The 25,160-nt window shown below is 47.0% G+C and overlaps 2 protein-coding genes and 1 long non-coding RNA gene across 8 annotated transcripts; 2 read left to right on the top strand and 1 right to left on the bottom strand.

The window, feature by feature from the left end:
* Positions 1-245: 245 nt before the first annotated feature.
* On the top strand, positions 246-7,142 carry UXT (ubiquitously expressed prefoldin like chaperone). Its single transcript, XM_043895927.1, has 7 exons — positions 246-377; positions 563-669; positions 1,656-1,737; positions 1,873-1,940; positions 2,209-2,316; positions 6,768-6,831; positions 7,047-7,142. The coding sequence occupies exons 2-7, from the start codon at positions 572-574 to the stop codon at positions 7,095-7,097; spliced, it is 471 nt and encodes a 156-aa protein (XP_043751862.1). The 5' UTR covers positions 246-377; positions 563-571; the 3' UTR covers positions 7,098-7,142.
* LOC122689479 lies at positions 2,502-7,833 on the bottom strand. 3 transcript variants are annotated; one of them, XR_006339828.1, is made up of 3 exons: positions 7,494-7,833; positions 6,541-6,887; positions 2,502-2,666 (listed from the first exon to the last, which is right to left on the bottom strand). It is a non-coding gene; the product is annotated as an uncharacterized LOC122689479 (long non-coding RNA). The 3 variants fall into 3 exon arrangements; XR_006339827.1 differs by having other exon boundaries at positions 6,661-6,887; positions 7,494-7,828; XR_006339826.1 differs by lacking the exon at positions 2,502-2,666 and having other exon boundaries at positions 6,435-6,887; positions 7,494-7,822.
* A 16-nt stretch (positions 7,834-7,849) lies between these two features.
* On the top strand, positions 7,850-23,466 carry ELK1 (ETS transcription factor ELK1). Of its 4 annotated transcripts, none has more exons than XM_043895926.1 (7): positions 7,850-8,431; positions 13,781-13,843; positions 17,049-17,292; positions 19,648-20,091; positions 20,749-21,216; positions 21,886-21,987; positions 22,073-23,466. In XM_043895926.1, exons 3-7 carry the CDS (start codon positions 17,083-17,085, stop codon positions 22,169-22,171), a joined length of 1,323 nt encoding a protein of 440 aa, XP_043751861.1. In that variant the 5' UTR covers positions 7,850-8,431; positions 13,781-13,843; positions 17,049-17,082; the 3' UTR covers positions 22,172-23,466. The 4 variants fall into 4 exon arrangements, with proteins under 4 accessions (XP_043751861.1, XP_043751858.1, XP_043751859.1 ...); XM_043895923.1 differs by having other exon boundaries at positions 17,019-17,292; XM_043895924.1 differs by lacking the exon at positions 13,781-13,843.
* The last annotated feature ends 1,694 nt before the right edge of the window (positions 23,467-25,160 follow it).

Below are 25,160 nucleotides of genomic sequence, written 5' to 3'. Positions count from 1 at the left end.
TTACAGACCAGATTCAAAATCTTTTCTTGCCCGACTGCTTCTGAAGCGCTGGACTTTTAAATACCAAATTCTCTACTCGCTCTGTGTGTCCCGCCTCCTCCGGAACCCGCCAAATCCCATAAACCCCACCCCCAGCAACAGTGCACTATCCCCATAGGCTTGTTGCGCCGTCCAGGTTCGCACGCTCTGCAGCCTTCCGTAATCAGCTGATTTCGTAAAGCCCCGCCCTTTCCTTCTCTCCGGCGTTTTTTTCAGTTCAGGACCGCCTCACCCCACCTGATTATTTGGTTGGCCAGCGCCCCCGTCGTACGTCATTTACCCGCGCCACCCGGAAGCCACGGTTCTTACTAACAGTTCTTTTTGCCGGCGGCTCTCAGGTAACGGCCGTACTTGGGTGTCCCTGTGTGATGGGGTCCCAGAGCTGGGAGGGGCGGAAGGCTGAACCCTCGGCATAAGCCGGACGACCCAACTCCCAACGCTGAAAAGGTGCAGTTGTACTGTGCTTGAGACCAAACTGAGACAAGTGGTCTTCAACGTGGTCTTCTCCCTACCCATTCCTCAGGAGCCCATCATGGCGACGCCCCCTAAACGGCGGGCGGTGGAGGCAACGGCGGAGAAAGTGCTGCGCTATGAGGCTTTCATCTCTGACGTGCTGCAGCGGGACTTGCAGTAAGTGACAGAACGGGGGGGGCGGAGCGCTTGGAGCGGTCCACGTGGTGAGCGGGGCGTTCGAAGTCAGGGCCTAGCCTTCTGATTGGTGGGTGAGGCGTTCAGAGCCCGGCCCCGTGCGCCATTCGAGGAGGAAGGAGGGGCGATATCCGGGGTGCAACGTGGGGTGAGGAGGGCGACATGGTGGTTTAATGGAGCCTGTGTCCGCGCATGCGCGGCTTCCGATGCCCCTAAAGGGTTAAGAGTTCTGAAGCTGTAGTTTTCAGGTTCAAATCCTGGCTTGAGCATTTTGCTTTCCGTGTGAACACGTACTTCGCCTCCACTTTCTGTGCCTCAGTTACCTCATCTGTGAAATGGGGAAGTTAATGCAACCTTCCTCACGGCGGTGGGTTTGGGTTTTCAGTGTATTCAGTCTTTGTAAAGGGTTTAACTTGGATACTAGAGGCTCAGTGAGTATAAAAAATTATTACTATCATTATTAATCTGAGCAGGAAGGAGAGTGTTCAGGTCTAGGATTACAAGCATCCTAAAAGAGATGGAGGATTTTTATCTAGGGTGAGAATGGCATATTCTGATTGGAGGGAGGCATTGGGAGTAGAGTGTAATAATAATACTCATAAATAAGAGCTAACGCATATAGAGAACTTTGTTTGGTGGGCACTATTCTAAATGCCTTATAGTAAATACTCATTTAATCCTCCTAATGACTCTATGAAGTAATACTCCTCATTCCTATTTTAAAGATGGGGAAATTGAATTCTAAAGAGGTTACTCACTTGCCAAAGTCACACAGCTAGTAAAATGGAAAGCCTGGATTCAAACCGAAGCAATCTGACCCAGAGTCCAAACCTTGTCTTCAGCACTAAAATTCCTGTTTAGACCCTGGTGACAGGAGAGTCTCAGGGGGTCATGATGTGAGATATTCCAAGAGGGACAGGGTTTCCTCTTGGTCACCATTTTGCTCTTGTCCTGTCATGTCCCATCAGAAAGGTCCTGGACCATCGTGACAAGGTATATGAGCAGCTGGCCAAATACCTTCAACTGAGAAATGTCATTGAGCGACTCCAGGTAAAGATACCAGGGTTAGGTACTGTCTTTTTGTGAGCAAAGCAGGGGGAAGAGAAGAGATACCCAAGACCAAAACCTGTCACCTGACCTAAAAGTTGACCACTGATCCCTACCTCTTTTTCCCTGGCCCCACAGGAAGCTAATCACTCGGAGTTATATATGCAGGTGGATTTGGGCTGTAACTTCTTCGTTGACACAGTGGTGTGAGTGTCTACCTGCCCCTCTGAGCCCAAAGGGTTCAGCTTCCCTTTTCCTTCATTCAACAAATATTTTTGTTAGTATTTGCTATGAACCAGACACTGCTTGGTGCTGAATATGTGACAGTAAATAAAACAGGACAAATTCTCTGCCCACCCTGACCTTCAGTTTGGGGAAGGTGGGGGGTGGGGAGTAAAAAAAAAATATTAAACTGTGTGGTATGCTAAACAGTGATAAGGACTTCTCCACTTCCTATCACCACTGTTTCCTTAGCCCAGACACTTCACGAATCTATGTGGCCCTTGGATATGGTTTTTTCCTGGAGTTGACACTGGCAGAAGCTCTCAAGTTCATTGATCGTAAGAGCAGTCTCCTCACAGAGTAAGTCCATTGCATGAGGATACTGTCTAAAACACCACCATTTGTAACATCCTTCTTCCCCCTTTCACCCTGGCTACCTGGGATGGTACCTAGGAACCACTTACCCCTCTCTCTAGGGGTAATGCAAAGCTTAGCCCCAGGTGTATCACATAATAAGTACTCAATAAATGGTCTCTGTATTGTTCACTCACACAAAAATTTATTGGGCATTTGCTGTATGCCAGGCTCTGTGCTTGATGTTGGGGAGGCAGCATGAACAAGACAGAAGGATTCCTTGAAAGCTTGCATTCTAGAAGGGCTATAACTGTTACACATCAGCACAGTTTTGACCAGATCCTGGAGGTCTCAGCCTGTAAATCAGTAACGTAAAACAAGTTATCTCTGACTTCACCTCTTGCTAATTTTCCTGCTCATTCACTGTGCTCTCATAACACTAACCTTCGCAGGCTCTTTAAATGCCCACAGAGTGATCACGCCTCAGCACAATTGCAATAACTGTTCTCTGTCTGCCTACAGCACTTTCCCCCCTGATACCTGCATGGCTTCCTTTCTCCTTATTCACTTGAAGTCTTGCTTAAATGTCACTTCCTATAACCTAACTTGAAAATTGCAACCCTTGGCACTCCTGATTCCCCTCCCTTGTTCTACTTTTTCTTTTTTCCCTAGCACTTATGACCACCTAATGTTTACTGTGTGATTTACTTTTTTATAATGTTCATTGCCTGCTCCCATTAGGATATAAGCTTTGCAAAGGGAGAGATTTTCTCTACATCTCAAGTCACTAGAATAGCACATAGCATATAGGAGGCACCCTGTGTTTGTTGAATGAATTTCAAAGCATATGCTGGAAATAGATTTAAGTGGGGATTGAAGTATTGGTAGATCTCTGTTGGTGATGGAGGTAGCGTGGGGATAAAGGATGAACTCTGAGTGTAAGGTTCTATGTAGGGAAGGGGAATTGTGATTGTGGAGAGACTTCTGAAATGTGGCTAAGGAAGGCCTTCGAGAGGAAGCAACATTTGAGTTACTTGGTTGAGTAAACACACCATAGGGCTCTCTAGGGAAGAGCATTCCTGGCAAGGGGACCAGTGTGCCTGCCATGTTACAGGAACTGCTGAGAATGGTGAGCGTTCAGTCACTCAGATGGAGTGAGTGAGGGGACGCTGAGCAAATACACTTAGATTAACAACATCTCACAAGTGTGAATACTACTGATCTAAAATTCTAGGTTATATTTCCCTTTATGTCTTATTCCTTTCTTCCAGAGCTGGCTACCTTAGGTTTCAGTAATTCTTCTCTTTTCAGACCTTTTCGAGGTTTCAGTGTTCATAAACTCAAATGAGCCTCAGACCTGTGGAGATTTCTAAATCTTAGTGATAAGATTTGGTAAATAGTTTGGTTGAGGGGCCTGCTTTAATAGGCCAGTATAATTCTGAACCAGTAGCCATTTAGAACAAGTCAGTTTTTTTTTTCTTAATGATAAAGCCTTCCTTGTTATGTCACCGGATTCCTGAGCCTTTCAAATAGATTTTAATTTTTTGAGACTTGATGTCTTTCCCCAGAATGAGGTATGTGTCTTTGCCCCCTGTTTGGTCTTTCTGATTTATTGATTTGGTCTATTAGTGTGATGAGAAATGTGAATTCCTTACTGTGCTAAGTCGCTTCAGTTGTGTCCGACTCTGCAACCCCATAGACTGTAGCCTGCCAGGCTCCTCTATTCATGGAATTCTCCAGGCAAGAATACCAGAGTGGGTTGCCATGCCCTCCTCCAGGTGATCGTCCCGACCCAGGGATTGAACCCACATCTCTTACATCTCCTACATTGGCAGGCGGGTTCTTTACCACTAGCACTACCTGGGAAGCCCATGAATCTCTTATTACTTTATTATAATTAGTAGGACTCCCTAGTAATTGAATCTTTCTAGGAGATGAAGATTTGAGTCTGTGGAGCTCATTCTCTTCTTTAAAATGTGTGGTTATTTGAGAAACACTTTAAATAACTTTCCTTCAGGTTATTTTATGTAACCAAAATGGCCTATCAGTACTTCCTGTTTTTAGTCTATTTCTCTGTTTGGGGAGTAGAAAGATCAGGTCTCTGTATATATTCTTTCTGATAACACAGAAAGGAGTACACATCCACACCCATAAGTAGACATGATTACAGAAAAAACAGAATAACTATTTGACTATTAACACAGCCTTACATATTAAATCAGTAGCAATAAATTAAACATATCCCTTTTGTTACAACTAGCATTTGGTGAACTTTATACTTTTCTCCTTTTTTTTAAGTGCTGAAACCTTTCATAGACTAAGCTTATACACTGAGTATATACTATGTGCCACGTACTTTTTGGTTCCTGTGAATACAGTGGGGGGGGCAAAGCTGACCAAATCTCTGCCCACGCAGCTTACATTCTATTCAGGGGAGACAAATAATAAACAAATAAGTAAAGGATGTAGTATGTCACAGGTTGACAGTGGTGCAGAAAGCAGCAAGGATTGGAGGCTAGAAACATTGCCTGGGATGGAGCAGTTGCAATTATAAATAGGATGCTTGACTGGAAGTGGGGTGTGAGAAAAAGGAGTCCAGGTTTTCGGCTGAGCAAAGGATGGAATTGCCCTTTTATGAGATGGAGAAGATAAGGGGAGAGCAGATTTGGAGGGGAAAATCAGGATTTCAGTCTGGGACCTGTTAAGTGTGAGGTGATCATTAAAAATTGAAGGAAGTTTTCTGAAGATGTAGTTAAAACTCCCAAGGCTGGAATTCAGGAGAGAGGGCTAGATGAAAATACAACTTTGAAAAAAAAAAAGAAAACACAACTTTGAGAGATAGTGATATATAAATGGGTTCATACTATTTTTCCCCAATTTAATATCCTTTGTTGTTGCCTTCTGCTTTTCTTAACAGTATTTCATTTCCCTGAAACTGACTCTTACATTGACAGATAGCTCAACACAATAAAATCCATATTCCTCTCATAATATCAAGATTACATGATCTGTCCCCTACCTACCTCTTGGATCCTAACTTGTGCCACTTTTCTTCCACCATTCACTTAGTTTCTAACACTCTGGCCTCCTGACTCCTCCTTAAAAAGCTCTTTCCTGCCTTTTGGACTTTTTGTGGAAAAGACTATCCTACTGTCTTACTCATTCTTCAAAGGCCTTCCTTGATCCTTTGGGTGAATTAGGATTCTTTGAGTGAGACTGGTCCCAGTTGGCATAGAGAGAAAAAAGTGACTGGTTCATGTAAATGGCAACCCACTCCAGGATTCTTGCCTGGAGAATTCCATGGACAGAGGCGCCTGGTGAGCCCCAGTCCATGTGGTTGCAAAGAGTCGGACATGACTGAGCAACTGATACTTCCACTTTTTTTTCTTTCATGTAACTCAACAGCCCAGAGCTGGCATGGTTTCAGGCAACTCCAGCTTCCCAGTCACTTAGGCCTTGGTGTCTTCCTTGAGTTCTCTCTCTCACACCCAACACCCTCCTTTGGTAAATCCTGTTGACTTTACCTTCAAAATATATCCCAAATCTAGTCATTTCTCATCACCTCAACTACTGCCACTGTGGTCTGAGTCTGCCTTTCTCACCTGGACTGCCTCCTCACTGGACTTCCTCTTCCACACTAGCTGTCCTTATCCCCAGTCAGTTCTCCACACAGCAGCCAGATGGATCCTCTTAAACCCTAGTCATTTCACATCCCTTCTCTGATCACCATCCTCCTCTGGCTCCCATCTCACTTAGAATAAAAGCCAGAGTCCTTACCATGGCCTGGTAGGTCTTACATGATCTTTCTCCCCTGCTTACCTCTGTGACCTCACCTTCTACAACCCCCCCTTCACTGATCCTTCTCCAGTCCTGCTGGCCTCTCTGCTGTACCTCAGACATGGCAGGTGCACTCCCACCTCAGAGCCTCTGCATTTGCTGCCCCTTGTGTATTGAACACTCATCCTCCATCTAGCCACACAATTCGCTTCTTCATTTTAAGTCTTTACTCAAACGTGCTTCTCCGTGAAGCGATCCCTAAGCACTCTAATTAGAATTACAGCCCCCACTCCTGCACTCGTTATCCTCTCTTAACATCTAATTTTTTCATTGTACTTATAACCATCTGACATATTCCATATTTTATTCCCATCATTTGTCCCCCATAATGAGAATTTGAGTTCCACAAGGCCAAGATTTTTGTTTGCTGTGTTTGCTGCTATCTCCCAGTACCTAAAACGACCTGGTGTAGAGTAGGCACTCAGTAAATGTCTCTGAATCAGTGCAGTCCAGATGGCAGCCAGGCATCTCTGCATAGGAGCAGCTCAGGTAGTAGGATGTTCTACCACCTACCATGTGGAAGTCATACAGAATGTAGTTAGTTCCTGAAGTGATGAAGAAGCATCATCCTCCTGACCATAAGTGGGGCCCACTTCACCTTTCTTGTTTCTTTTCTCCAGGCTCAGCGACAACCTCACCAAGGACTCCATGAATATCAAGGCCCATATCCACATGTTGCTAGAGGTGAGAGCAGCTCACTCCATTCTTAGACTCTATCTCCAAATGTTTAGGGTGGGGACCTGAGAAGGAGAGAGAGCCAGAGATGGGAAGGACCACATTTTCCTTTAAACTGGAGTCAAACTGGAGCCAGGCTGGCTCAGAGGGAAGAGAGTTCCGCGCAAGCCTGGGATGGGGCCTGGACCCAGTCTCTGTTCAGCCTCTTATGTTCTCTTTTTCAGGGGCTTAGAGAGCTACAAGGTCTGCAGAATTTCCCAGAGACTCAGCACTGACTTCTTCCTACCTCCCCTGACATTAAAGAGCCTGAATGTCTTTGAGTCACACGGCCCTTCTTTCCCCCCTTAACCCCTACTGTTTCCTAAAGTGCCCTGTTTCTAAAGCACAAAGTACTAAAGAAGCCCAGAGATCCGGTCTGTGTGGGACCATTAATGCACCACTGAAGTCCTGCCTTTTGACTTCTGTGCCCTCTCTACCGTTGCCTTGGCAACCTGGGCCCCCACCTGACCCTTCCATTTCTTTTCCTGTACAGTACTCTGAATTACCAGAGAATGGGCCGATTCATGGTGGAGGTTTGTTCTCAAAGCAATTCAGCCTTTCACTCCTGACCAAAAGGTTTACCTTTCTCCCAACACCCCAATTGTTCCTCAGGTACTTTAAATTACACTCACGTCCATCTAGGCTCAACCTTGGCCTTGCCCCAGACGCTAAGCAGTTCCAGCTTCCAGCAATGGGTGTAGGGCTGATCCCGCCTTCCCTGGTCTGGTCTCTATTCTAGGTTGAGTCCAGCTTCCGCCAATCCATGCAAAGCCAGGTTCCGCCTGTTTGTAACTGATTGCAGCTCGACCCCGCCCCCGTAGGTATTTAGCTTCCGCCACTCAGCACACACTTTCGTAAGTCTGGCAGCTGCTCCGTTCTAAATTCGTCTTTTCCAGCCAATCACTACACAGTTACCCTGCCCGCCTACGCAGTATCCAGACCTCCTCCCTGCGGGCTGGTATGCCTGTGTACTTCTATACAAGTCTTGCTTCCGCTGAGCTGCGTGGAGTTCGGCACCACCCCGTTGGGGTTTTGGCAGCCGTCTAGAAGTCGCTCGGCAGCCAATCAGCAGAAAGCAGGACCTAATCACCCGTATCCTCGGAGGCTGGATATCTTCCATCAACCCCATATAGGCCAATCCGTGCGAGGCAGGCGCCCCCAAAACCTTGTCAATCGCCCCCGGCCTATCAGTCTGTCTTGAACCAATCAGCGTGAAGCACCGCAGGGCCGAGCTCTCCTCTTCAGAACCCAGGCGGCCATCCGCGTTCCATCAGTTCCCCTCGGGCCAATCACAGCATAGGTCTGTGGAGCAGTGCCCGCCCGCCCAACCCTGGAAGCCGCGCGGTCGATCCACGGTACTTTGGCCAATCAGCGAGCGGCAGGACGCTCGGCTCCTCCTTCACGGGCCCACGTGAGCGGTGAAGAAACGCAGGGGCGGCTTCTAGGTGCTGCCGCCGCCGCCACCGTCGTCGCCGCCGCCGCCTCGGACCCCGGGCCTGGGGGGCGGTGGGGCAGCGCATGGAGCCCCCGCCCCCCGGAGCTGCCAACACCGCCGCTGCTCTACGCACAGGTGAGTCCGGGGCCTGGAGGTTTGGAGGGCCCGGTCCATGACCCCAAGTATCCTTCCCGCCCCCGCGGGAGGGGGCGGGGGAGATGTGGCTTGGCCCAAGCCCTGCTAGTGCTCGGCTCCCCACCACCGCCACTACGGCTGGTGGACTTGCCTGTGGCATTGTCCCCTCCCATCGCCCCTTGTAGTGGATCTGACCGTGGCCTAACCCCCCTTTCTGTTTTATAATGGATCAGTCTCCGTGTTTGTGTTTTTCCCCACCCCACCTTACAGTAAACTGGTCTGTGGTCTTGCCCCCCGCCCCACGCTTATAGGGAACCAGTTTCCGGCAGTGTCCAACTCCTTGACCGTAGGTGCATCTGAGTGTTTGTATTTCTCCTGTCCTCAACTTTCAGGGGCCCCTTCTGTGGCCTTGTTTTTCCACCCTTACTGTTCCTGTGCTAGTTAATCCGTAGCGTTGTATCCACCCCCCCAAACAGTGAGTTAATCTGTGAACTTGTATTCCTACCTCCAGTGCATCAGTTCATGGCTTTTATCACACACACACCACTTTACAGTGGATCCATCTACATGCTTTTTTTTCACGTGCCCCTGCTTATTAGCCTGTTGCCCTGTTCTCCCTTTTTTGTAGACTGTCACTCCAGTCCTTGGGCTTCTTCCTTAAGAGTGGATCAGTTTATTGCGTTTTATCTCCCCATTTTCAGTAGCCCAGTAAATGGCCTTGTCCCCTTTTCCTTTTAATCAGTCTGTGGGATGACTCTCCACTATTGTGCAGGAGTCAGTGTGCTTTCTTATCTCCTTGCTCCTAGTAAATAAGGTGAGCCTTTACACACATACACACCTTTACTGTGGATCTGTTCATTGGCCTTCCTGCCACCCATGTGCTTGCGTTCACACCCTTCCCTTTTGGTATAACATCCTGTGAGCCTTGTAATCCCTCCAGGAGGGTCAACCTGTGTGCTTTTATTTTCCCCCTCCTTTCGTGGTGGTGGATCAGTCCATGGCCTTCCTGCCACCCTCCTTCCTTCTTAATTGTGGATCAGCCTGTGTGCTTGTTGAACTTAGGTCTTTTTTACCCTAGAACACACTTTCTCATACACACTTTTAACCACTGAGACATCCTACCTCACTCCAGTAAATGAATACATTAGTGATAGTGATATTGCCAATAGAAGCTAACATTTATTGAGCACCTCCTTGTACCAGGCAAAATGCTTTATGTTAATGAGCTCATTTAATCCAACCTTTAAGATAGGTACTGAGGGAAGTTCAGCATAGGGATACCTTACTCAAAGGTGATGCAGTAGGTATCAGATTAGATTGCTCCTCAGAACATAGGATGATTTTTGACGCTTTCCTCTCTCACTTCATCTCACCCCACTTGAGGCCCCATTCCTTAAAAACCAAATTAGTTCCCATCTCCACGCTTTGGTTTTTGCTGTTCCCTCAGCTGTCTCCATTCCACACCTTGTCTCAGGACACATACACACCCGATCCCAGCAGCTATGTGACCTTAGTGATTTAGCCACTTTCTCTCTTCTCATGTTTCCTCATTGGTAAAATGGGGGAATCAGAACTAGAATCCCCTCCAGGGTAAATAAAGAATGTGTGTGTGCAGTTTCTCTGTCATGTCCTATTCTCTTGTGACCCCATGGACTGTAGCCTTCCAGGCTCCACTGTCGGTGGAATTTTCCAGGCAAGAATACTGGAGTGAGTTGCCTTGTGAATTAATAAAACAAGTAACTTCTCTGGCCTTACCTCCTACCCACCCCTAACTCTGTTCCAGCCACAGTGACCTCACTCATCCTCAGAAACACCAGGAGAAATCCAGCCTTGGGGTCTTTGCCTTGGCTATTTTTTCTGCCTGGAACAGTCTACCCCCATCTCTGTGAGGTTCCTTTCAGGACTCTGTTCAAATGTCACCTGTCCCCGACCATCTGTACCTGCATACCTAGCAGGACTCAGGCCCCTTTTCTGCTTTATTTGTGTTTTTGCCCTTTATCACTGTCAGGCACTCTGTTTACAGTTTATCTTATTTATTGTCTTTCCCTGTTAAAATGGGAGTCCCATGAGGAACTCTTTCTGTCTGCGTATTCACCACTAGGTCTCCAACACCTAAAATTCTTATCTAGTACTTGATAAGAATTTATTGCACAAATGAATGGGGAAAATAACAGTTTCAGACAAATCAGAGTTAGGGACAGATGGAGATGAAGAGGGCATAAGAGAGTGAGTTAAGAGACTAGTCAATCAGGACTGTTTATTCAACAAACACTTACTGAGCACCAGACATTCTTCTAGGTGCTGGGGATATGAAAGGGAACAAAACAAGCAGAAATTCCTGCCTTTGTGGAGCAGACATTTACTAAGAGTGCAAACTATATAAATAAGTCAGTCTAATTAGTATGTTAGACAAGTGCTAAGGAGGAAAAGTGAAGAAGGGAAGGTAGGAATAGAGTATCAGGGTGGTTGAAATCTTAGGCACAGGGCAGGCCTCATTTAGAAGGTGACACTTGAATTAAGGCTTGAAGGAGTTCAGGAAGGGACCCATGATGTGTAAGGGAAGAGTGTACCAGGCAGAAGGAACAGCCAGTGCAAAGGCCCTGAAGAGGGATTGTGTCTGGCGTGTTCAAGGGCCATGAAGGAGGCCAGTGTGGCTGGAACAAAAGTCCTTTACATATCAGTTCAGTCGATCAGTCGTGTCCAACTCTTTGTGACCCCATGAACTGCAGCACGCCAGGCCTCCCTGTCCATCACCAACTCCCAGAGTTTACCCAAACTCATGTCCATTGAGTGGGTGGTGTCATCCAACCATCTCATCCTCTGTCATCCCCTTCTCCTCCTGCCTTGTCTTTCCCAGCATCAGGGTCTTTTCAAATGAATCAGCTCTTCACATCAGGTGGCCAAAGTATTGGAGTTTCAGCTTCAATATCAGTCCTTCCAATGAACACTCAGGATTGATCTCCTTTAGCATGGACTGGTTGGATCTCCTTGCAGTCCAAGGGACTCTCAAGAGTCTTCTCCAACACCACAGTCCAGAAGCATCAATTCTTCAGCACTCAGCTTTCTTTATAGTCCAATTCTCACATCCATACGTGACTACTGAAAAAACCATAGCCTTGACTAGACGGACCTTTGTTGACAAAGAAATGTCTCTGCTTTTTAATATGCTGTCTAGGTTGGTCACAACTTTCTTTCCAAGGAGTAAGCATCTTTTAATTTCATGGCTGCAATCACCATCTGCAGTGATGTTGGAGCCAAAAAAAAGTAAAGTCAGCCACTGTTTCCCCATCTATTTGCCATGAAGTGATGGGACCGGATGCCATGATCTTAGTTTTCTGAATGTTGAGCTTTAAGCCAACTTTTCCACTCTCCTCTTTCACTTTCATCAAGAGGCTCTTTAGTTCTTCTTCACTTTCTGCCATAAGGGTGGTGTCATCTGCATATTTGAGGTTATTGATATTTCTCCCGGCAGTCTTGATTCCAGCTTGTGCTTCATCCAGTCCAGTGTTTCTCATGATGTACTCTGCATATAAGTTAAATAAGCAGGGTGACAATATATATCCTTGATGTACTCCCTTTCCTATTTGGAACCAGTCTGTTGTTCCCTGTCCAATTCTAACTGTTGCTTCCTGACCTGCATACAGGTTTCTCAAGAGGCAGGTCAGGTGGTCTGGTATTCCCATCTCTTTCAGAATTTGCCATAGTTTATTGTGATCCACACAGTCGAAGGCTTTGACATAGTCAGTAAACAGAAATAAATGTTTTTCTAGAACTCTCTTGCTTTTTCGATGATCCAGCGGATGTTGGCATATACTGACATTTAATCCTCCCAGAAACCTTTCAGAGTAGGTGTATCTTGAAGATACTTAACTTTGAGAGTGGAATATCCCCCATTTTATAGGTACGGGAACAGACCCAGAGAGGTTGAGTAACTTGCTCATGATTACAGAGCTAGAACAGGACAGAGGAGTATGAGGCTGGCAAGCCAGAGAGGAACAGATCTGCTAGGGTAGACAGGTTATTCGGCACACAGAGGAAGAATTAATTCTGCCTGGGAGATCCTAGAACTTGATGATGTGTGTAATAAATGGTTCATCGTGTGTTGAGAAGAGGGAAGGACACTCCTGGCAGGGAGATCAGCACATGCATATCCTTAGAAATGGGAACTGGATGAACTCAGGGTGCCCACGATGTAACATGCCAAGCTTTGGTCCACCTCAGAGCCTTTGTACATTCTGTTCCCTATGCTTGAAAGACCCTTCCCACAGATGTCAGTATGGCTTGCTACCTCCCCTCCTTCAGATTTCTACTCATATGTCACTTCCTCAGGGAACACCCTGTATAAAATAGCATCCCTGTCCCCCTCTAGGATCTTACCGTTCAGTTTCACTCTGTGGAGAGCTGGTGGAACAAAGTGGCTAGGATCACTGCCTAGAGCCAAACTGCCAGAGTTTGATCCCTGTCTCTCTGTGACCTTAGGCAAGTTACATTACTTCTCTGTGCCTCCATTTCCTCATTTGGAACATGGGAGGGTAATAAGAGTGCCCACCCATGGTGTTGGTTTGAGGATTGAATCAGTTAAATGACTAAAATGGTAAGGGTTATGTGGCTGGTTCCTGTTTTTTAAATTGGTAATATTATTCCTGGCATACATGTAGGTGTCTCACAGGCCTCTGAGACTGACCATCTCCAAATCATGTTCTCCCTTCAAAACCTGCTTTCCTGCAGGGCTCCTATCTCAGGTGATCAGGCCACAAACCTAGAGTCACCTCTCACCCCACCCCACCCCCAATCCTATCTGTCAACAAATTCCATTCGTTCTGTCTTCAGGTTTTATCCAGAACTCAGCTGCTTCTCACCAGTTCCACTGCTAACACCACCATCTCTTACATGGACTATTGCAGTAGCCTCTTCAGTCCCTACAGCTGGTTCTCCTCACAACAGCCTGAGGGATTCTGTTAAAATCCAAGTCACAGCCTGTCACTCCTCTGCTCACAGCCATCTCATGGCTCCTATCTCATTCAGTCAAGTCAAAGCCCTTCCTGGCCTAAAAGAGCCTCACACAGTCCGGCCTCCATTGCCTCTCTGTTCTCAGTTCCTACTGTTGATACTTTCCCCTCACTGTTTTCTCTTGGACTGTGCCAGACTCCTTTCCCTTCCCCTGACCAGGCCAGGCTCTCCAGCCTCAGGGTCTTTCACCCTAGCTATTTCCTCTGCCTGGATGACTGCTTTCCAGGTTGTCACAAACCTGACACCTTCACCTCTCTTAGGTCTTTGCTCAAATATCACCTCCACAGCAACTACCTTTTCAGAAAATAACTTCTCCCCTGCTTCTTTGTTTTTTTCCAGAGCTCTTATCGCCATCTGAAGAATTCTTGTTTATCTTGCTTCTTGTGTCTTCCCCACTAAAACGTAAGTTATGCCAGAGCAGGGATTTTTGTTGTATCCACTGCTGCTTCCCCAGCACCTGGCCCACAGTAGGCCCTCCATAAATGCTTGCTAAATGAATGAAATAAAGAGAAGTAAATGCATCTGAGAGAGGCATATGACTAGAACTCTTGTTAGGGGTCATTTGGGAGATGTGATAATAAACAAAATACAAAACCCCGTGTGCTGCTGAGGCTTGAAGCCAACTGTCAGGTTTCACCTTAAGTGATAGATTCTGTGGCTGCTGAAAGGGGAACTGGTAAAATTGCCTGTTGTCACCACCAGGAGTCACAGTGGACTCTGTGCCTCTGAAACAAACAGGCCTTCCAAATAAACCCAGCAAGGTGTCTGATGATGGGACTGTGATCTGGATACTTCATGGCCTTGTGACTTACATAATTGCCTAAAATTGTGTCTGCCGAATGAACTTAGAAACAGCTCAGACATAAGAGGATCAGACTGTATTTCATTACAGATTAAAGACTCAAAGCTATAAATAATAGAGAGAAGTTCTTTCTTAACCCAGCAATCCCAGCTGGGTGATTGATGAAAACTCTTTCCTTAAGGATTAGGAAGCTCATGTTTATTTCCAACTCACACTCAGCAAAAGGAGCAGTTACGGGTTGTGGGGAGAAGGCCAGGGAAGGTCCTGTTCTGTGCATGACAGGCTGAGGGAGTGGTCAGTATGAGGGGCAGTTTAGTCTAATGGTTGAAAAGCTCAGACAACTGGAACTTGGCTGCCTGGGTCCAAATCTTGACTCTGCCACTTAGAGCTGTGTGGTATGTAAATGTCATTTAGACATTTTGTGCCTCAGCTTCCTCCTTTATAAATTAGAGATAATAAGAGTACCTATTTCCCAACATTGTGATGAGAGAAAATGAGTCAGTAGCTGTAAAAATAGCAATCCAGGTCTACATGCCCTTATCTAAAACCCTTGGGGCCAGATGTGTTTCACAATTTTGAATTTTTCAGATTTTAGAAAAGTAACAAGGTACACATACAAGATGTTACATAATACTCTTAGTGGGCTCTGTAATCAGCTACATTCAGATTTCTGTAGCAAGATGTATGAAAAATCACACCAAGTGAAGATCATAAAGACCACAAAAGGCCTTACTTTGTTTCCGATCAGGTCTTAGAGTAGCAGATAAAGAATAAGAAACAAATTAGAAATGGATATTTTGTATAGTGGATAAGGAATTAGGAGCAAATTAGAAATGGATATTTTGTAAGAGCTTATCATACCTCAGGCATAGCATATTTAATCTGTACAATAACCCTGTGAGCTAGGTAGTTTTTTTTACCATCTATTTTAGAGATGGAAAAAATGAGGCACAAAGAGGTTAAAGAACACGCCCAGGGTCACACTGCTAATAAGTATCAGAATGAGGATTCCATCCCTGGCAGTCTGGCTCTGGAGCCTGGATGATCGTCCAATAGGCCATATTGCCTCTAATTGGTACAATGCCTGGCACATATTAGCACTCAGTAGATGTTCATTATTGCTGCTGTCAAGAAGGAGAACCAGAAGGAAAGGAATAGGTCAGAGGAGCATGGGATAGACAGACAGAAGAGAGCAGACATTTCAGTGTCAGGAATTTTCATAAAGTCAAGGCTCCTTGGGGCTGAGACTTGAACGATGGAGAAGACTTGAAAGCAGAGGAAGGGAACCCAGCATGGAGTGAACAGCCTTTATGAGAAGCTGACCGAAGGAACCTCCTGGGAAACTTGGTATTTGATATGGTAGAAGGTGCAAATGAAAATGTTCAGGTGAGGGGCATTATTCTGGTTTTCTAGTCATGCTGTAACAAATTATCACAAACTTTTAACTGCTTTCAGTTCAGTTCAGTCACTCAGTTGTGTCCAACTCTTTGCAACCCCATGGACTGCAGCACACCAGGCCTCCCTGTCCATCACCAACTCCCAGAGTTTACTCAAACTCATGTCCATTGAGTCGGTGATGCCATCCAACCATCTCATCCTCTGTCATCCCCTTCTCCTCCCAACTTCAATCTTTCCCAGTATCAGGGTCTTTTCAAGTGAGTCAGTTCTTCCCATCAGGTGGCCAAAGTATTGGAGTTTCAGCTTCAGCATCAGTCCTTCCAATGAATATTCAGGACCAATTTCCTTTAGGATGGACTGGTTGGATCTCCTTGCTGTCCAGGGGACTCTGAAGAGTCTTCTCCAACACCACAGTTCAAATCATCAATTCTTCGGCTCTCAGCTTTCTTTATAGTCCAACTCTCATATCCGCACATGACTACTGGAAAAACCATAGCTTTGACAAGATGGACCTTTGTTGGCAAAGTAATGTCTCTGCTTTTTAATATGCTGTCTAGGTTTGTCATAACTTTTCTTCCAAGGAGCAAGCATCTTTTAATTTCATGGCTGCAGTTACCATCTACAGTGATTTTGGAACCCCCCAAAATAAAGTCTGTCACTGTTTCCACTGTTTCCCCATCTATTTGCCATGAAGTGATGGGACTAGATGCCATGATCTTAGTTTTCTGAATGTTGAGTTTTAGGACAGGGTTTTCACTCTCCTTTTCGCTTTCATCAAGAGGCTCTTTAGTTCTTCTTCACTTTCTGCCATAAGGGTGGTGTCATCTGCATATTTGAGGTTATTGATATTTCTCCCGGCAGTCTTGATTCCAGCTTGTGTTTAACTGCTTAAAACAACACAAATTATTCTCTTAAGAGCTCTGGAGGTCAGAAGGTCAGCACAGGTCTCACCAGGATAAAATCCAGGTGTTAGCAGGACTACTTTCCTTTCTGGAAGCTTCATGTGATCAGATTGAGGTCACCCAAACATCTCTCTAGCTTAAGGTCCATAACCTTAAATCCATCTGCAAAGTTCCTTTTGCCATGTAACATATTCACAGGTTCCAGAAATTAGAATGTGGACATCTTTGGGTGGGGGGCATTATTCTGCCTAGCACAGTCTGCCCTTTGGCCCCCAGAGGTTCACATTTGTCCCACAGGCAGAATGCATTCACACTATCCTATCATTTCCAAAATTCTCATCCCATCCCTCCATCATCCAAAACCAGGCTGAGGGTGCTCAGGGAATGATGGTGGTTGCTGAGGACAGAGGTGGAGGCAAGGTGGAAAGAAAGGAATCTTTCTCCTGCTGACCTCTTCCCCTTTATGTATTCACAGCCTCTCAGCTCTGAGCTGTCTGCCCTCCAGGTACCCCTGGGATGGCGTGAGTACTTCCCCAGCGATGGACCCTTCTGTGACGCTGTGGCAGTTTCTGCTGCAGCTGCTGAGAGAGCAAGGCAATGGCCACATCATCTCCTGGACCTCTCGGGATGGCGGTGAGTTCAAGCTGGTGGACGCTGAGGAGGTGGCCCGGCTGTGGGGGCTGCGCAAGAATAAGACCAACATGAATTATGATAAGCTCAGCCGGGCCCTGCGGTACTATTATGACAAGGTAAGGTGTTTGAGACCGGGGCTGGGAACCCACTCCCCCCACCCCCACACCACCAAACATTTATACCAGTTATTTCATTTTCTTGTCTTAATTTGATCTAACTCTAATTTTGAAAACAGTATTAAAATTTACCATTTCTTACCCCGTCCTCTGGTACTCTCAGACCAATGTTGGGGCCCCCAAGCTTTTATTCCATTTATTTTATTTTCTTGTATTTTAACTTTGGCTAAAACCTTCAAAGCAACATTAATACTGACCCCTACTCACTCCATTCTTTCTGAGATCCCCAGAGTCCTGCTGTCCCAACCACGCCCCACACATTTCATTTTCTTGCCTTATTCCTTATTCCTCTGACCAAAACTTTTGATAACTATTAATAATGAGTCTTCCTCATCCTGGAACAGTCCTGGGCTCCCCCAGGTATTTCATGGTCTGCTCTTATCCAAGAATAAGAATTCTAGAATAGCCTTATTCTTAGAATCAAAGCCTCCATGATAGCATTATCCTAACCTTTGCCTATCTCATCCTCCAAGACCCTCAACATTTTTACCAATTATTTTCATATCTTATTTCGTTAGCTAAGACCTCTGAAACAACATGTATAATGTCTGCTCCACACCCCATCCTCTTGTATTCCCAGAGCAATGCTAGTCCTCTCCAATATTTATATCAGTTATTTTATTTTATCATCTTATTCCTGTAGCTAAAATTGTAAATTTTCCTTATCTTTTCCTTTCAGACTGCCAAACCAGTGCTAGATATCCCCCCCTCACATTTATACCAGTTATTTCATTTTCTTATTTCTTTACCTGAAACTTCCAAAACAATGTTCTTCTTCTTCCAGTTTTATTGCAATATGATTAACACACATTACTGTATAAGTTTAAGGCATATAGCATAAAGATTTGACTTGTATACATCAAGAAATAATTATCACAATAAGTTTAGTGAACATCCACCAGCTCATACAGATAGAAAGTAAAAAGGAAAAAAAATTCTTTACACTCTTAACTTTCATATATAACATATAGCAGTGTGAATCATATTTATCATGTTGTGCATTACATCCCTAGTACTTTTCTTATAACTGGAAGTTTGTGCCTTTTGACTGCCTTCATCCAATTCCCGTTCCTCTCACCCCACACTGAAACTTCAATATTAATGAGTCTCCCTTTTCATTCCTTTTCTGAGAAACACAAACCCACCCTGTGACATTCATGGCCAACATGAAGATGTCCTCAAGGTGCCCTAATGCCCCCAGATGCCTCTTGTCCCCCAGAACAGCCCTGGACCTGTGCTGCTGCCCACCCTTACTCACTTACAGCATTTATTTCATTTTTATATTTTAATCCTTTATCTCAAACCTTCAGAACACTAGTCATAATGAGTCTGCCTCACTCTATGCACTGAAACCACCAGAACATCCCTGAGACCTTCCAGGGCTATCCTGAAATACCCCAAACATGCTCTGTGACCCACCCAAGGCAGCCTTAAGATTCCCACAGTATTTATACCAGTATTTTAATTCTCGTTAGTTGCTATCAGCTACTTCATTTTCCAATTGTCTTGGCTTAAACCTCCCCAGTGGTATTAAGAATAAGGCTCCTCATCCTGTCCACCCTGATGACTTTGCCCTGTTTCACGGCTGTGTCAAGAGCTTTAAATCATCCTCTAATAATTCATATTTATTAACAATTCATCACGGTATTCCTCCACATTCATTTAGTCTCTTCCAACATTTATATCAGTGACTTCATTTCCGTGTCATACTGCATTAGCTAGACTCCAAAACTGTGTCCTGGCAGCCACCCCTAGGGCCTGGCCCTGTTAGCCCACAGACACCCCTGGTTCCAGGAGCCAAGAGGAAAGCCTGTTCCTAGATCCACTTCCCTAGTTCGGCCCCAGTATGGAGAGGAGCCAGTGGGCATGGCCATGTGTATCTAAGGTGGGGTGGGGGAATCGAACAGAAGGAGATGAGAGTATGACAGAGGGAGACTTGGAGGGGGATGGGTGGGACTGAGATGTGGAAGGGATAAGGGCAGTAGACTAAAGGAAGGATTATGCAGTGGGGAGACAGAAGGGGAAGAAGCTGGGGGAGAAGACAGGGAAATCGTGTTGGGGGAGAGTAGTAGAAAGTAGGGGAGAAGGGAGGAGGCCCCAGATTGAGAGATGAGTGAGATGTGAAAGAAGCTGGGAAGAGGACCCTATGGGGACACAGACACTGAGCCGGGACAGTGTATATGTAAAAGGACAGGAGAGGCATGAAGGAAAAAAACACCAGGAGACACTCCTCACCATCCACTCTCTCTGGCCCTTTCTTCTAAGACACTCTATCCTGTCTCTTCCCCTTACCAGAACATCATCCGCAAAGTGAGCGGCCAGAAGTTTGTCTACAAGTTTGTGTCCTACCCTGAGGTCGCAGGGTGCTCCACTGAGGACTGCCCACCTCAGCCTGAGGTGTCTGTCACCTCCACTCTGGCAAATGCAGGTGCCACAGCTGTACACGCCATCCCCGGGGACACTGCCTCTGGGAAGCCAGGCACACTCAAGGGTGCAGGAATGGCAGGCCCAGGCAGCTTGGCGCGCAGCAGCCGAAACGATTACATGCGCTCAGGCCTCTATTCCACCTTCACCATCCAGTCCCTGCAGCCACAACCGCCCTCTCATCCTCGGCCTTCCACAGTGCTCCCCAGCACCGGCCCTACAGGAGTAGCAGTGCCTCCCTCGGGGAGCAGGAGCACCAGTCCAAACCCCTTGGAGGCCTGCCTGGAGGCTGAGGAGGCTGGCCTGCCTCTGCAGGTAAGGACTGGAATATGGAATTTCAGCAAGAGGAGGGATGTACAATTCCCAAATATAGAGAGGGACTGGGAGGAGGAGGGACATAAATGTCCTGTTAAAGATGATATAGTGGAAGGAGGGACACAGAAGTCCCCTTGGAGAAAGAGATGGGGAGGGAAACTATTCAAACCCTGGGAAGGAAGAAGGAAATTGAGTGCACTACAATTAGCAGTACACCCAATATGTAGTAGGTGCCCTTGAATGTATTTGCTTAATGCACTGGCTCTCACACTTTTAGCACTCATCAGAAAGCACTTGGAGGGCTTTTTAAGCCAGAGGTGCTGGGGGACACCCCCAGAGTTTTTCTTTATGTGAGTCTGGGGATGGGCCCAAGAGTCTAATTTTTTAACAAGTTTCCAGATGAGGTGTATGCTGCTGGTCCGTAAAGCAAATTTTTGAGAAACACTGCTTTTATAAATGGGGGCAGTATCTCCTGGAGTCCCACCCCTGAAGGCATTCCAGATAGGACGACCAGAAGAAGCCCCATTTTCTTGGCAAAGTACCACATCTTGTTAAAGGACCTGCCCCTACTCTCAGGTCCCACTTTCCATGGGAATTAACTGGCTTCACTACCCCAGCAATCCTCAGGCATCCCCTCTGCACTCGTACCTCTCCCAGGTCATCCTGACCCCACCCGAGGCCCCAAACCTTAAATCCGAAGAGCCAAATATGGAGCCTGGGTTGGGCCGGCCACTGCCCCCAGAAGTCAAAGTGGAAGAGCCCAAGGAAGAGTTAGAAGCTGCAGCCAGTGGGGAGGCGGGGTTTGTGCTGGAAGCCGTCAAGGCCGAGCCCTTTGAGCCCAAAGTCGACCCAGAAGTCCCTCCAGCAGAGGGCGTGCCAGCCCGGCTGTCCGCCGTCGTAATGGAAACTGCGGCGCAGGTGGGCGGCCTCACGGCTTCCACAACACCCAGCACGGAGATCGCCCAGCCTCAGAAGGGCCGGAAGCCCCGGGACCTGGAGCTTCCACTCAGCCCGAGCCTGCTGGGTGGACCAGGACCCGAACGGACTCCAGGATCGGGAACTGGTTCGGGTCTACAGGCGCCAGGTCCAGCGCTGACGCCTTCCCTGCTACCTACGCACACATTGGTGAGAACTTTCAAAGGGGCGGGACTGGCACCTGGAACAAATGGGATTAGGGCGGGGTAGGGGAGGGAAGAAATAGACTTACTGCCAATGCGATTACCTCTGAAAGAGTGGGAGGGTGGAGCCTTCGAGTGGGATTGGCTGCGTGGAGGGACAGGCTTGATTGCTACTGGATGGAGGAGTCTGCAATGCCAAGGATCAGGTGCCCAAAGAAGGGCAGTTCTGGGGAGTTTTGTGGGCAGGGGCTGAGAGGCTTTCTGCAGGAACTGTTTCTGGGTTGAGGCATGGCTTGAGGAACCTGAGTGGGGCTCTTGGGTCTGGGATTTTCTCAGTGGGTTTCCTGTGAGGTATGCAGGTAGGGGATAAGAGTTGGAAGTTGATCCTGAGCTACTGGGATGGTAAGCTTTGAAAACAGCATGTCGGTGGGTTCTTGGAGGTAGTCTTCCCTAGTGAGGCTGGGGTGGGCCCTCCGGAGTTACGAGGAGTTGTCTGTGTGAAGTCAGAGAGCTGTCACAGACATGGTCTCAGTGGTTATGGTCTAGGCCTGTGCACTTTTGAGGAGTGATTTTGGAAGTATGAGTGGGAAATCAGTTGGGGCCAGAACCAAGTTCCTTTGGTTTTCCCACAGCTGCCCTCTTGCTCACTTGTGCTCTGACCACCCCTTCCCCACAGACCCCGGTGCTGCTGACGCCCAGCTCGCTGCCCCCCAGCATTCACTTCTGGAGCACCCTGAGTCCCATTGCACCCCGTAGCCCGGCCAAGCTCTCCTTCCAGGTAGGATCAGCTCCCCCCATCGCAGAAAGGGTGAGTGACCCTAGCACGGTCCCCATCCATGACCTCTCCCTATTTCTGTCCTCAGTTTCCATCCAGTGGCAGCGCCCAGGTGCACATCCCTTCCATCAGCGTGGATGGCCTCTCAACCCCCGTGGTGCTCTCCCCAGGGCCCCAGAAGCCATGACTATCACCACCACCACCACAACCACCACCACCCCTTTCTGGGGTTACTCCTTCCATGCCCTGAACTTCTCTCCAGCCAGCTGTCTCAAGGAGAAACATAGTTCAGCTGACAGACTCGTGCTCCAGTTGTGGTTGGGTAGGGATTCTTAGGAGGAAGGATCTCTCAATAACCCTTCCACAAAAAAACATACAACTTCTCTCTTCTTGATCAGTCCCCCAGTGGCCGCTCTTATACGTCTCCTACTGCAGTGGTGGGGACGGTTTATTTATTTATTTTTTGAAGGCCACTGGGAGGAGCCTGGCCCAACTCTTTTGGAGGGGGTGGCAAGGGCATCTCCCCCATGTTCCACATTTTTTCCCCAAGATGAGACAATCGGGGTCTGGCTTGAGACAGGCCTTTCTTTATTTATTTCTCAGCCTGCCCTTGGGGAGCTGAGGGAGCCCTGTCTTCACTTTGGGGTATGGGTAGAAGAGCTAGCTTGTTGTAGTTTATTATTCCTGGCCCTCCCCAAGGGTCCAGGAAGAATTTGTGCCATTTAATGGTTTGGGAGTCTTGGCCAAGGAAGACTCACACCCTTGGAGATGGGAATTTCCACCTCCCCAGCCTTTCTCTCAGACAGGTTGTCCTTTCTCAACCACCTTTTCGGCCAGGGAGGAATGCCCCTTTTGTTCTCCCCCTGAGAAGCCATTCCTGTGTCTGCCAAATGCCTGGGGTCCTGCCTGTTACCTCCCAATGGAGGGATTTTTGGGGAGTGGTCCCCGTCTGGGGGGCCCCTCCAGCCAGTACTCCAGGTCTCCCTGTCCCCCACCCCCTGCCATTTTGATAGTATAATCTATTTTTAAACAGGGCTTTTCAATAAGGGAGAGGGAGGTATCTCTTCCTATATCTGAGATGGGGTGGGTGGGAAGGAAGGGATTTGGGGGATCTCCCTGCCACCCCCAAGTGTTTATTTTTGATACCAAATGTGTATTTTCAACTCCCTCCCAGCCCCCCAATTTTCCTGCGGGCGGGTACAAAGGACCCTTTATGTGTCCCTGGAGTTGGGAGGGAGGAATGAGGGACATAAAGCCTGCTCAGTCTGAATTCCTGGAGAAGTGTGGGTTCAGAGGACTCCTGGGTTCACCTCCCATCAGCACCGTCCCAGCCCGGGCCTAGGGACCTGGGTCTTGGTGATTTGGGGGACGGTGCTACACCTGTCTCCACTGTTCATCTTACTTCCCCCCCAAATGGATTTTTTTTCTAAGAGTCCCAGAGAATGGGGAATTGTTCCTGTAAATATATATTTTTAAAGGTGATGCTGGAGGCTGGTAGCATTTTTTTCCCTGAAGCTGTTGGGAATAACTGTGTGCAAAGGCATGACTCTGTGTGAAAGGCCATAAGGGTGTGAGATTGATCATGGGAGAGAGAGCATGATGGTGTGTGTCAGAAACAGTAAAGACTGCAGATTGGTAACCTGGTGTGTGAAAAAGAGAAAACTCTGGCAAGCTGTGATTGCACATGTACATTTGTGAAGCTATGTATTGAGAGAGTGGAAGTCCTAACCACAAACTTGACATTGTATCTATGTGAGAGATTGCGGCTGGGTGGCAAAAAAAACACAATAAGACTGAATGAGTGAGTAAGATACTATGCCAGAAACTGGTGCTTTTTGTGCAACAATGTTTATGAGAAGGAAGTGGGGACTACACATCAGTCACTGTTGGACAAGCTGACGGTGAGCAAGGGAGAGTAACCAAAACAACATGTGAGAGCCTGTATGGGCATGAAAGTGCAGTGGAGATTGTCAGGGACAGTGCATAGGTGAGAAACTTCATTTTAAGTAAGCAGGTGACTCAGTGTTTAGGAGATGGCTTGTGTGTGAAACCATTCATGCAAGGCTGTTGGATCAACTAAAGTAATGACAGCGTATGTTTGAGAGGTTGATTGTATGAGAGAAAATGGCTGTGAGGCCAGATGGGTGCCTGAGATTTAAGATACCAGAATGCACGATTGTATGTATGAAAACTTTCTGTGAGATTAAACTAGCAAAGACTGCATGAGAAACAGAAAAAGTGGCTGCAGCTGGGAGAGCATGAGAAGCTGTAATGTGTGTGTGTGTGTGTGTGTGCGCACGTGTGTGTGTGTGAGTGTGCGCACGCGTGTTCCTGAGCCTAGTGGCAGATGGATGCAGTTACTACTCCAATCTAGCCAACAGGTTCAGGGACCGTGAAAGTATAAGAGAAGATGATGGTGAGACAGAGTGAGTGGAAGAGTGGAAGTGTGCTAGAGACCACTTCACTGTGAGTGAGAAGCGAAGAGTAAAAAGAAGGAAGTCAGCGCCACATGAGAGAAAACTGATGACTGAGCAGTGTGTGAGAGTGAAGCATTTCATGAGAAACAGTAAACCAGAGATTACATATGGTGAAAAACTGAGAAGATGAAACTGAGCAAACGAGACACTGAGAGACTATGTGATCAGTTTGTGCAAGAAACCGGGGAGGCTGTACTTGTGTTTGAGTGTACAGGATACTCTGGCTGGATGGTGTAAACAACTAAGATGAGCTGTGAGAGACTGTGAGACTTGTAGAGAGCCTAGTAGCAGTTATGAATTAGTGACTACAGGATGTCAGAGGGTGAATGAGGGCAAGTGACTGTGACACTGTACCTGTGACAAAATGTCTGAGAGGCTGAGGGTCTGTGTAAAACTCTAAAAGAGACTTTAAAGACTGTAGAACAAAGACTGGGCATGTTGGAAGCTGCTTGCAAAGAAATGTGAGACTAGGTGACTAAGACAGTATCTGAGACACTGATTGTGCATGAGTGAAATTCAGCATAGTCAGGGACTCTAGATGTGTGAAATGGGCATGAGTATGGAGAGGTGGGAGAGAGAGGGATCATGTGTGTGCAAGGAACTTCTGGAGGGACTAGCGGTGGCTATAAATCACCAAACATTTGTGTATATGAGAAAATGATGGCCCGAATGAGCAGTTGAAACATCAAAAGGCATGAC

Source organism: Cervus elaphus, chromosome X, assembly GCF_910594005.1.
Source record: "Cervus elaphus chromosome X, mCerEla1.1, whole genome shotgun sequence".
NCBI lineage: Eukaryota > Metazoa > Chordata > Mammalia > Artiodactyla > Cervidae > Cervus > Cervus elaphus.
The sequence above is the reverse complement of the archived record's forward strand: the minus strand, read 5'-3'. Positions and strand labels throughout refer to the sequence as shown.